The sequence below is a fragment of the Nilaparvata lugens genome, chromosome 2 (assembly GCF_014356525.2).
Source record: "Nilaparvata lugens isolate BPH chromosome 2, ASM1435652v1, whole genome shotgun sequence".
Taxonomy (NCBI): Eukaryota; Metazoa; Arthropoda; class Insecta; order Hemiptera; family Delphacidae; genus Nilaparvata; species Nilaparvata lugens.
In genome coordinates, this window is record NC_052505.1 from 96564856 (window position 1) to 96577371 (window position 12516).

Here is a 12516-nt window from a genome sequence, read left to right on the forward strand (position 1 = left end):
TTGTTCAAATAAGTCATATGAATCACAAGGGATTCAGGAATACCTTCAATTCAAAAATGAGAACAAGTAGGTGCGGTGTACCCCAAGGCTCAATTCTGGGACCAATTCTCTTTATCTGTTATCTGAAAGGTATACCATATTTCGAAGGCAATAGTGAGCTAGTTTTGTATGCTGATGACGCAAACCTAAAAATATCAGCCAAATCCCAGAATGGAATTGAGATAATAGCAGAATCAAACCTCTCCACTTTGGCAAAACATCTGATGAACATTAAATTAATAATTAATATGAGTAAAACGAACCTATTGACATTTACTACACAGCAGGTAAAAACATTTTTTCCTTCAATAAATTTGGACAACAAAGTCATTTCTCAGTCCACCTCTACCAAGTTCTTGGGATTAACAGTAGATCAAAACTTGAATTGGACAGAACATGTCACAAGGGTTTTATCACAGGTATCGAGTGAATTATATGCTCTTAGAAAAATGTCTCCCTTTTGTAAAATGGAAACGCGGAAAATGATTCATTTTGCCTACATACACTCTATAATATCCTTTGGTATAAGTCTTTATGGATCTACTTCAAATCAGAACATGGATTCAATTCTCAAATCACAAAAACAAGCTATAAGAATAATTATTTTACACTTAGACCCCATAGCATCAGTTAAAGAACATTTCGCTCACTCGAATATAATGACAGTTTACAGTCTTTACATCTTTGAGACAATTATGAGTGTGAAAGAAAATCTTGGAAATATTTTGACGTTAGGACATAATCATAGGTACAGCACTAGAAACAGAGATAAACTTTTACATTTGCAAAGCCATAGACTTGAGTTCTACAAGAAGAAGCCCACATACATAGGAGCCAAGTTCTATAACAAAAATACCGACGCGAATCCAACAAGAGCTGAATCCCAATAAATTCAAAATTGGAATTGAAGAGATATTTAACTGGAAGAGCTCTTTATAATATCGAAGAATATTTGAATGAATGAGATCAGCTCCTATGAGTTGAATTGTATTGTATGTTTGTATTGTTGTATTCTGTGGATGTTTTATTTGTTATGTATTATATTTTTTATTTTATCTAATCAAAGATATATATTTATGACACTATTCATTGTATACACTGTACAAATTCATGAATAAAGAAATTATGAAATGAAATGAAATGTGAAAAGTCGATTGTTAAGAGGACTTATTGGAAAATTCAAGAGTGCGAGAACAGACAGAGCAACAGTTCTGGGTTGTGGAAATAGAAAAGACATATCGGAACTAAATTTAACTATTGGCGATGTCGAAAACCGCACAAAAATCTATAAGGAAACCATCACTGACTGAAAGAGTATCTTATCAATAAAAACAATTGAAAGAAGGCAACAGGTTTGTCAAGATAAATTGAGAAAAGAAAGATCTGACAAAATGAAAAAGTAATGGGAAGAAAAGAAAAGAATTGAAGCGGATAAACAAAGAAAGAGGACTAACCAGAGACTACAGTGATCCTATGTGGTCATAAAATCACAAAAATCTGGTGTGGTACACTCAAACAACTTTCCTTGCTCATTGAACTGTAAGCCCCATTCTTAAACGAGAATAATTTAGGCGAATAACATAATGACGATTGGCGGCAACATAATTATTTGAAACTACGATCAGACTTCTGTATATGTGTATATATGATTGTTTTCAAAGTACTTTTCCCTTTGTGTAAATTGTGAAATTCGATGATTTTTGTGAAAGTCGTCAAAACAGCTGCTCTACAGATGAAATATCTCGACTATGTGTTCTTTTTATGAACACATAGTAAACTCCCTACCTACCTCATGCACGAGAAGGAGTCCATTCCTCAAGGATGGGGTAAACCCCTCATTAGTTTCCCAGAAAGGAGACTCATGCCAGTTGATAGAGCTGATAAATAACTATACAGGGTATGAATTTGAAAAAAAAAATCGGACAAGTCATTTTTGAGAAAATCGTGAAAAACATGGTTTTTAGTAATTATCCGCAATTTTTCTCAAGAATATTACGGAGCTCCTGCAATTTCCCCAGAAATGAGACGCATGTCAGTTGATAGGGCTTATAAATAAATAATGATATAAATTTGAAGAAAATCGTTAGAGCCGTTTTCGAGAAAGCCGTGAAAAACATGGTTTTTTGAGTAATTATCCGCCATTATGAATTCAATTTTATTGAATTCCTTATTGTCGGATCCTCTTGGTATAAGGACCTTAAGTTTAAAATTTCAATTCAATCGGTTGATTAGGAATGGAGTTATCGTGTTCACAGACATACACACATATATACACACACACACACACACACACACACACACACACACACACACACACACACCACACACACACACACACACCACACACACAGAGAGAGTCAACACCAAAAAATCATGTTTTTGGACTCAGGGGACCTTGAAACGTATAGAAAACTTGAAATTAGGGCACCTTAATTTTTTTGGAAAGCAATACTTTCCTCACCTATGGTAATAGGGCGAGGAAAGTAGAAAAGTATGGAAAACTCAGGTCTGAATAATCAATTCCGTTTTCTTGAAACCTGAAAGTTCAATCTATCAGCAAGAAATGGGAGACAGCAAGTTTATCGTGAGATATAAAGGTCATAGACAGCTTAAGAGTGGAAAATTCTATCTCCAGTTCTATTCAAGACAGACGGAAGCGACCTCTGACTGCTGCAAAACTTGAGAAATAATGCAATATATGACAGCCGCTATAGGGAATAGGAATTGAACATATTTCATTCTATTGCTCTCACCTCGCTAGCTGAAGCATAGAGGAAACTAGCGGAAAAAAGGGGCTTAGATGAGGTAGACTAGACTATAGAGGGGTGCTACTTCTCACTTAAGGAACTCTAAGGGAAATGGAATGAGAGAAATTGTGGGGGTGAATTGTGGAGGGGAATCGTTGGGGAGGTCAAAGCTTTTAAGAAAGAGGAGCTAAAGAGCTCTCCTGACACAGTTATTAAATGTTTTATAAGTATTTGACATGTGAAGTCTACTGCTTTGACACCTGAGTAAGTATTAAGCGAGTAGGTAGCTTAGTTTTAAAATCTCATGAACGGTAGGTATTCTTCTTGTACTGTATTATGACTGTTTTCCAACAGATGAAAAATGACTTTTTTTGATGAGGGTGATGTCCACATGAGTTCTAGGCTTGTGCGTGGGTAATGAGAGATGAATGGACCTACAGTTTTAGGTTGGTTCCGAATCATCGGGAAGCGATTTTACAAGTCATGAATCATATGCAGAGGAGTTGGCTCAAGCGGTCACCTTTCCAACGGTAGTACCAGGCACATGGTTATTCACTAGTCAACTATCACTACTAATGACGGTATCAGATAACTGGCCATTCTCTCTTTTACAATATTTTATCGTTATTCAATCTTCATTCGCATTATTTAATTTCACATAATTTGTGAAATTTGTTGGATAATTGGCAGTACTGTAATTTGATGTATATTAGTGTTTGATTCAGTATATTGATTCATTAATCAAACACTCATTTACATCAAATTACAGTACTGCCACTTATCCAACAAATTTCACACATATATAATATAACACGTGAATAAAGAGCTATAATCTCAAATGAATCATAACACTAAATTCTTATAAATTCTTATTCGAATCATGGTGTTGTGAATCAAATGGTAACACGCTTTCCAGTCATGAGATGGCATCACTACCAATAAATTTATTTATTTCAAGTACAGACCCTATAGTACCCAATACAGAACCTAGAGGTCCATATGGGTGATTAATTTACTTGTTTGTCTACTGTATGCTGGTTTTATTGAATAAAGAATTCAAATTTGAATTTGAAGTCAATCTGGTAGAAAATTTTCACTGGAAGTTAACGTAATGTGTCTCAAAATAAACGACATATTATAATCAATTTTCGCAAATAGGAAAGTGTGCCTTCGCTCTAGCACAAGTACGAATAAATTCAATCAATTTTAGAGCCTTGGTGCTACAATATGCTCTAGTTCCGTTTCATTTTGTCAAAAAGCATTAGCCTACATAATCAGACAATGCTTTATTGAATAATGACACGTCAGGGGTTTAAGATCAGTTTTCAACAGTTTCATATGCATGGGGAAGTTCTTTTAGTTAATTTTAGTTAAGTTTGGTTTCTTATTCGATACAGAATCAAGCAATGCTTGAGGAGGAATGTAAACAGGGACTCCACATTTCTTTAAAAGAATAATCGAAATATCGAAAGAATCATTGGAAGAGATACCAAAAAGAGATGAAATTATTGGAAGGACTTACCTTGACGGGCTGCGGGACCAATGACGTACGGGGGCGGAGTTGTTCTCCATCTGAAGCCTGGAAAAGTTATAGAAAAGCTGTTAAAAGATTCAACAGTGTTAGCATAGGGTGCAAGGAGATCTTTCATGGAATTCCATCTCCAATAAGGGAAATAATCTTTCATATGAAAACCTATATCCTCAAATCAAACCTTTTTCTTTTCTGAGAAAAAATCTTATCAGATTGACTCTCATGACATTTAATTCAAATTAAAAGTTAACAGACATTTGTGCAACCAGGTACCGGTAGTACACTTGTAACAGTATTCTGAATCTTGTTAGATGAACAACATATTTCAGAATAATTGAAGAGACTTGAGATATTGTCAAAAAATCGAATTTTATTTCAAATTGACCGAGCGACGTGAGGTCCAAGATTCAAGTCGACGGTTTGGTATTTCTCTTATATGTTGCGCATTTACGGCGAAACGCGGTAATAGATTTTCATGAAATTTAACAGGTATGTTTCTTTTTTAATTGCGCGTCGACGTATGTACGAGGTTTTTGGAAATTTTGCTTTTCAAGAATAATATTAAAGGAAAAAGGAGCCTCCTTCATACGCCAATATCAGAGTGAAAATCAGACTATAGAATATTATTCATCATAAATCGGCTGACAAGTGATTACACAGTTGTGTGGAGAAGCCAGTCCGTTGCTGTATTTCCATAAGGTCTATAGTTTCAATCAGTTACTTGTGGATGAGAATACTGCGTGAGGTCTACTGTTCACAGAACTACTAGTTTATTTGTCATACAATAAATACATATTCAAAACATAATAAAAGAAAATACATAGTTTCAAAATCAAAAGTATAAAATGATGAAATAATAATTAAGCATAAATATTAAAATTAAGCATAAATTTTAATATTGATTATTATTAATTTCACAGGAGCATGCTTTCCTGAGCGCTCACACAAGTCTCTTCAATTATGGAAAAGTTCCACAATATCAATATTCACTCTACAAACTTAATCAAACACATATTTGAATCCTAAGGCCCAGTTGCACAAAAACCAGTTCAATTTCAACTGGAGAAGATGAATCGCCGTTGGCACCGTATTGCTTTGTCTAACCACAGAGGAAAGAAGCACTGGTATGCTTATTCCGTGGTCTAACTGAAACGAATCTTCTACAATTTTCGAACGTTTTCATTGCTGATTTTCTGTAATGTTGATGAAAATTTTGTAGCCCCCATGTATCTTGGGTTTAGGAGATAGGTTTATGCGATAGATAATTAATTGTATTAGTGCCGGTAGCACAAAAACCGGTTAAATTTTAACCGTGATTAATTTCACGAGAACTAATCAGAGAAGCTGTTGGTTCTTGTGAAATCAATCACGGTTGAAATTTAACCGGCTTTTGTGCAACCGGCACTAATACAATTATCTATCGCATAAACCTATCTTCTAAATCCATGATACATAGGGGCTACAATATTTTCATCAACATCACAGAAAATCAGCAATGAAAACATTCGAAAATTGTAGAAGATTCGTTTCAGTTAGATAAAGCAATACGGTGCCAACGGCGATTTATCTTCTCCAGTCATTTCCATCATCAATCATTGAAACGGGGGCTACAGGTGGAGCTGGTGATGGAGGAGGATGTCGAGGTAGAGGTGGATGTGTAGGTGGTGATGGAGGAGGAGGTCGAGGTAGAGGAGGAGGAGGATGAGGACGAGAAGGAGGATGAGCAGGAGGAGGAGGAGTAGTAGGAGGATGAGGAGGAGGAGGAGGAGTAGGAGGAGTAGGAGGAGGTAGAGGAAAGGATAGATGTGGAGGCAACTGCTCTTAGGTAACAGCATTCAAATTTATGGCACTAAACTGTAACACGTTTTGTAGAAATACTTTTGCACATTGACAAGGAAATAGTACGCAAGGGAATATGACAGCTTTGGCTTCTGATACTAAAATACGATTCGTATTTATTTATGATGTTTTGTCCTTGATTTTATAGAAATAATTTATCACTCATACTTAAATTGATACTGTTTTTGGTGACATATTGATATTCATCCAAAAATGATCAATAAAATGACCAAATTATCAATTTTATTCAGTTCCAATATATCGATTTATTGCTATAATTATTATACAAAAATGATCAATGGAATGACCAAATTATCGATTATTCAGTTTAAATACTCATTCATCCATTTATTGCTACAATTTTTATACGAGAATGATCAATAAAATGACCAAATTATCAATCTATTCAGTTCTTCCATTCATTTATTGCTACAATTATTATACAAAAATGATCAATCGAATGACCAAATTATCAATTACTCAATTCATTCATCCATTTATTGCTACAATTATTAAACAGAAATGATCAATGGAATTAATAAATTATTAATTATTCAGTTCTTCCATTCATTTATTGCTACAATTATTATAATACAAAAACCCTGGTTTTCACTAGTAGAGTCAGTGGTCGAGTAAATGGCATACTAAATCTACTCTACTTACTTGGTCGAGTAACTGTTTTCACTACAATTGAGAATGGTATGTAAAGTGTGTTGTCCAGTGAACAGAACCAAAACCTTGAAATGTCAATACTTTTTGATAAATTAACACTTGAACAATCTGATAAATTAATGCTTTTTAATAAATAACAATAATTCATAAACTTGATAGCTTATGGCACGACTTCACTCTACTAGCTCGAGACTGTTTTCATCAGCATAGTAGTGGTAGAGTAGAGTGAGAAGCGGTGGTGGGGGAAGGCAAGTGTTAGAGTACTATCCCATGGTGATTTCCGACTCTACTCCACTAAAATCTAGTACTCTTTCATGAACGTTTTAATTGGGACAGTTCACAAGGTAGTTAGTACTTGCTCAGGGACTCCACCACTAACTCTACTAATGAAAACCTGGCTGAAATGATCAAAAGAATGACCAAAATATCAAATTTTCTTCTAGGACTCAACTCACCGAATCAGTAGTCTGTTCTTGTGCTTTGAGATTTGTGCGCACCAGAGGATACCTGTGTGACCGGCTGTGCTTGCAACATGTTGCATGCCCCCAGCACCAGTCCCACACGCTGCCACATGTTGCACTGTTGCCTCCCTCCTGCTCGTCTCTCTGTGCAACAAAAACGTGCAAGTTGTAACATGAGAGTGCAACACAATACAACAGACGAGCAACATTTAAATGTAATTAATTTTAAAACATAACCTTCTCCATGTACTAAATGAATATGAGTCTGAATTCGGGGTTCAGTTTTGGGCTGTGGCTGTTAGGTATTTAAATGAATCATTTTACAACTTGGATCAATTAATGAATGATGAATAATGAATTATGTACGTGCAGCATCAAAGTGCAGCATCTAAAAATATCTGGTGTGGCGCACTCACACAACTTTCCTTGCCGTTATGAAAATTGATCACCTGACACTAGTGTTCACGCGCATCTCAAGTACTATTCAAATATTCAAGCCAGCTGGTGACTGGACATTAACGCTGAAGTAACACGAAGTCTGCTATCTCTTCATAGTGAATGATTCAATAGAATCAACAGTTGCCAACAGTTTGCAATTGAAATAATAACATTTTCTCGAATTTCGAGCTTATTTTAAATTTTGGGTGAAAATGTTACTGAACATTAATTGTAGAGATTTCCATGCTTAATCTTCTCCACTTGAAATTTATTGTTCAAATTGTATCTGAAGCCTGATAACTGAGAATATTAAATCAAACTTTGCATAGATGGGGCAGAGCTCTTGGAATTTTTACAGATATGGGACTAGTGGCAACTAATGGAGCTTATCAATGACTAGTTTACATATGAATTCGATCAAAATCGTTGGAGTCGTTTTCGAGAAAATCGCGAAAAACCCTGTTTTTGACAACATTTTCGCCATTTTATCCGCCATCTTGAATTGCATTAGATCGAAATTGTTCGTGTCGAATCCTTATATTGTAAGGACCTTAAGTTCCAAATTTCAAGTCATTCCGTTAATTGGGAGATGAGATATCGTGTACACAGACGCACATACACACACACCCACCCACACACACACACACACACACACACACACAACACACACACACACACACACACACACACACACACACACACACCACACACACACACTCACATACAGACCAATACTCAAAAACCACTTTTTTGGACTCAAGGGACCTTGAAACGTATAGAAATTTAGAAATTGGGGTACCTTAATTTTTTTCGGAAAGCAATACTTTCCTTACCTATGGTAACTTAATAGGGCAAGGGAAGTGAAAAACAGGAAGAAGTGCAGTAAGTTTATAGTGAGGTCCACGTTATAATTACAGAGGAGAAACATAATGAGAACAGCGATGCCAATTTTCTTCCTTGCCATGGCCTTGTCTAGAGTAGAGCTAATACCGGTATAGGCTATGTGATATCAACTATTAATTCTTGTTTGAAATAATCTGTTATAATTTATTAATAAATAAAATGAATTTTATAATGAATGGGATTGGATATTTTGTCAAATAATTATATTCCCACATCGTTAAAGAACGATCTGGCTACATTGCAGAGCAAGGAAAGGATAGCGCCATCTGCTTTGTCGAGTGATAGACAAGGATAGGAACACCAATGTTAATCAAATACTGCCATTACAACGTGGACCCTACTATAGTAATAGGAGTTGGTTGTTTATTTTGTTCATTCACACTTTAAAATGACTATGATTGGAACATTTCATATTAAAATAAAAATATATGCTAGTAGATTTTGATATATGTTAGTAGATATTGAATAGAAGATTTAATATAAATCTAAGTACCCTTTTTAAAATGTGATTCAGTCACAACATGTTCCGGCTATACATGTATAAAGCCATTATCAAGTCTTCATAATGAATGAATAGATACGTAAGAATATGACTCAGTTGATACGTACGTATATTATATTTATATCCATATTATGATAGTTCAAAAAATGATGCTACATATCTTCATTCACATGTAGAGCTAAATTGGATACTTTGGCATAAATGCATATTGGCATATCTTTGTTAAATTCCAGACTGCCCTTAATTGGAAATCAAATCTAGATATTAGGAGTATTCTCTGCATCAATAGCGAAGCTGCAACAGGTCTGTGCCCTGTGAAGGGTTCCAAACCATTACACTTCCATTCATCGAAGATTTAATTGGAGGCTGAGTTAATTAACTTGCGGCCGCTAACTGATGATAGAGAGGGAAGATCTTCCTTTTCAATCCAAACTTCGGTTGAAACTTGAATGGAAAGAAAATATAGGCATAAAGCTGTCACACAACTTCACTCACAAACTTTTCAATGATAAGTATTCAAGTGTCAACTTTCCTTGCCCTACTACCGTTGGTGAGGGGAGTATTGCCTTAGAGAAAAAATAGCACAACAAGATATCCCATGGTATTGAGCGTTTATGTTCCAATTTTCAATGTTAACTCAAGCTGATATAGTGAGGTCCACGTTATAATGGCAGTGGAGAAAGATAGGAGAAGAACGATGCCAATTCTCTGCACTAATGAATTATATTTCCACACTGTCAAAAACATAATTGGCATCGTTGTGGATCTAGAAAAAGATAGTACCACCGGCTTTGTCGAATGATAGAAAAGGATAGCAAAACCAAAGTTGATCAAATACTGTCATTATAAGGTGGACCTCACTGTAGTGCTATGGTCCAATGAGGTCCAATGGCAGTTGAGAAAGATAGGAGAAAAACGTTGCCGAACCTCTGTCTTTTCAATCCCTTCTATAGACGGTAGCTGAAACAGGTTCATTGATGCAATATTAACTGTTCATTCTCGTTTAAAATAATCAATTATATTTCATTAAGCAAGAAATTATATTTTTCAATAATTTCATAATGAATTTCCATAATTAAGATGAAATATCTTGTTAATTAATCATCAATTATACATTGTTAAAAGACGATCTGACAACAGATCAAAGCGAGAAAGATATAGCGCTATCCGCTTTGTTGAATGATAGACAAGGATAACAATATTCCATTGCCAATATAACACTGACATTATAACAATCATGGACCTCACTATAGACCTAGTTCTGAAGCTATGTGATGCTGGTAGTCTCTCATACTGTGCCGTTCTCACACTCTCACCCCATCAAAATTGTAATAATTGACATTAGTCGACAGTAATCGGCTTGAGCTAACAAAGAATTGTTTTGAAATTTAGAACATAAACTACATTTCCCATGGGATATCCATTCATGCTATTTTCTCCATGGTTTTGTGAAAGCATTACCAAAGGGTACCCTATTTTTTGTAGGCCCACTTAGAACTACTTATCAATGTATGATAATCAAGTTTCATAGTTTCACATGGTGGAAGGTTCATAGTTGAATGAGAATACATGGTTACCATGGTTACATGGTCTCTAAGACTACATCTTTTCCAACTGTATTTGAGAAAGTATCAATTGTAATTGAGAATAGTCATTTGTATTCGAGAAAACGTCAGATGTAAATGAGAATAGTCAATTGTATTGATAAGTCATCACTTGTAATAATTGAGAATAGTGATTCTAATTTGAGAACATACGATTTGAAAACGAGAAGTAGTTGTCATTTGTAATTGAGAAATGATTTAAAAAAATCTGGTGTGGTACACTCACACAACTTTCCTTGCTCATATTTGAAACTACGATCAGACTTCGTTATGTGTATATATAATTGTTTTCAGAGAACTTTTTCTTTGTGTGAATTGTGAATTTCGATGATTTTTTTTAATCATCATTATACATTGTTAAAAGACGATCTGACAACAGATCAAAGCGAGAAAGATATAGCGCTATCCGCTTTGTTGAATGATAGACAAGGATAACAATATTCCATTGCCAATATAACACTGACATTATAACAATCATGGACCTCACTATAGACCTAGTTCTGAAGCTATGTGATGCTGGTAGTCTCTCATACTGTGCCGTTCTCACACTCTCACCCCATCAAAATTGTAATAATTAGTCGACAGTAATCGGCTTGAGCTAACAAAGAATTTGTTTTCAAATTTAGAACAAAAACTACATTTCCCATGGGATATCCATCCATGCTATCTTTTCTCCATGGTTTTGTGAAAGCAATACTAAAGAGGTACCCTATTTTTGTAGGCCTACCTCAGAACCACTTGGGTTATCAATGTATGAAATCAAGATTCATAGTTCCACATAGTGGAAGGTTTATAGTTGAATGAGAATACATGGTTAGTCTCTAAGACTAGTTTGAAAGATTATCATCATAACAAAAGCTCCGTAAAAAATAAAATTAATGCTCCAAATTGTATTGAAAGTAACATTTTATTCATTTATTTATTCTTGGACAGGTGGAGACCCATTTCGCCTCCTTCACACGATACATTAATTTCAGCATCATAAAATTTTCAGTAAAAAAAAGATAAAAAATCTGGTGTGGTACACAACTTTCCTTGCTCATATTTGAAACTACGATCAGACTTCTGTATGGTATATGTGTATATAGAATTGTTTTCAGAGTACTTTTTCCTTTGTGTAAATTGTGAAACTCGATGATCTTTTTAGTTCTCAATTTTTTAAAGTCGTCAAAACAGCTGTTCTATAGATGAAATATCTCGACTATGTGTTCTTTCTATGAACTGCGCTACCTACCTACCTCATGCACGAGAAGGAGGTTACTAAGTCCATTTATCAAGGATGGGGTGGACCCCCATTAGTTTCCCAGAAAGGAGACTCATGCCAGTTGATAGAGCTGATAAATAACTATACAGGGTATGAATTTGAAGAAAATCGGTCGTTATTTTTGAGAAAATCGTAAAGAACATGTATTTTTAGTAATTATCCGCCATTTTTCTCAAGAATATTACGGAGCTCCTGCATTTTTCCCAGAAATAAGACTCATGTCAGTTGATAGGGCTTGTAGATAGCTATCCATGGTATAAATTTGAAGAAAATCGTTAGAGCTGTTTTCGAGAAAACCATGAATAACATGGTATTTTAGTGATTATCCGCCATTTATCTCAAGAATATTACGGAGCTCCTGAAATTTTCCCAGAAATGAGACTAATGTCAGTTGATAGGGCTTATAAATAGCTATCCATGATATGAATTTGAAGAAAATTGTTGGAGCCGTTTTCGAGAAAACCGTGAAAAACATGGTTTTTTAGTAATTATCCGCCATTTTGAATTCAATTTCAT

General features: G+C 35.0%; 1 protein-coding gene across 12 annotated transcripts in view; it reads right to left on the minus strand.

The window, feature by feature from the left end:
* LOC111046669 (high affinity cAMP-specific and IBMX-insensitive 3',5'-cyclic phosphodiesterase 8) overlaps positions 1 to 12516 on the minus strand; it is a 182867-nt gene that overhangs the window by 54091 nt on the left and 116260 nt on the right. For all 12 annotated transcript variants that reach the window (XM_039422197.1, XM_039422199.1, XM_039422201.1 and 9 more), the window contains 2 exons: positions 7284 to 7433; positions 4309 to 4365 (listed from right to left, as the gene is read on the minus strand). In XM_039422197.1, the coding sequence (XP_039278131.1) occupies positions 4309 to 4365; positions 7284 to 7433 (207 nt within the window). The remainder of the gene's footprint in view (positions 1 to 4308; positions 4366 to 7283; positions 7434 to 12516) is intronic.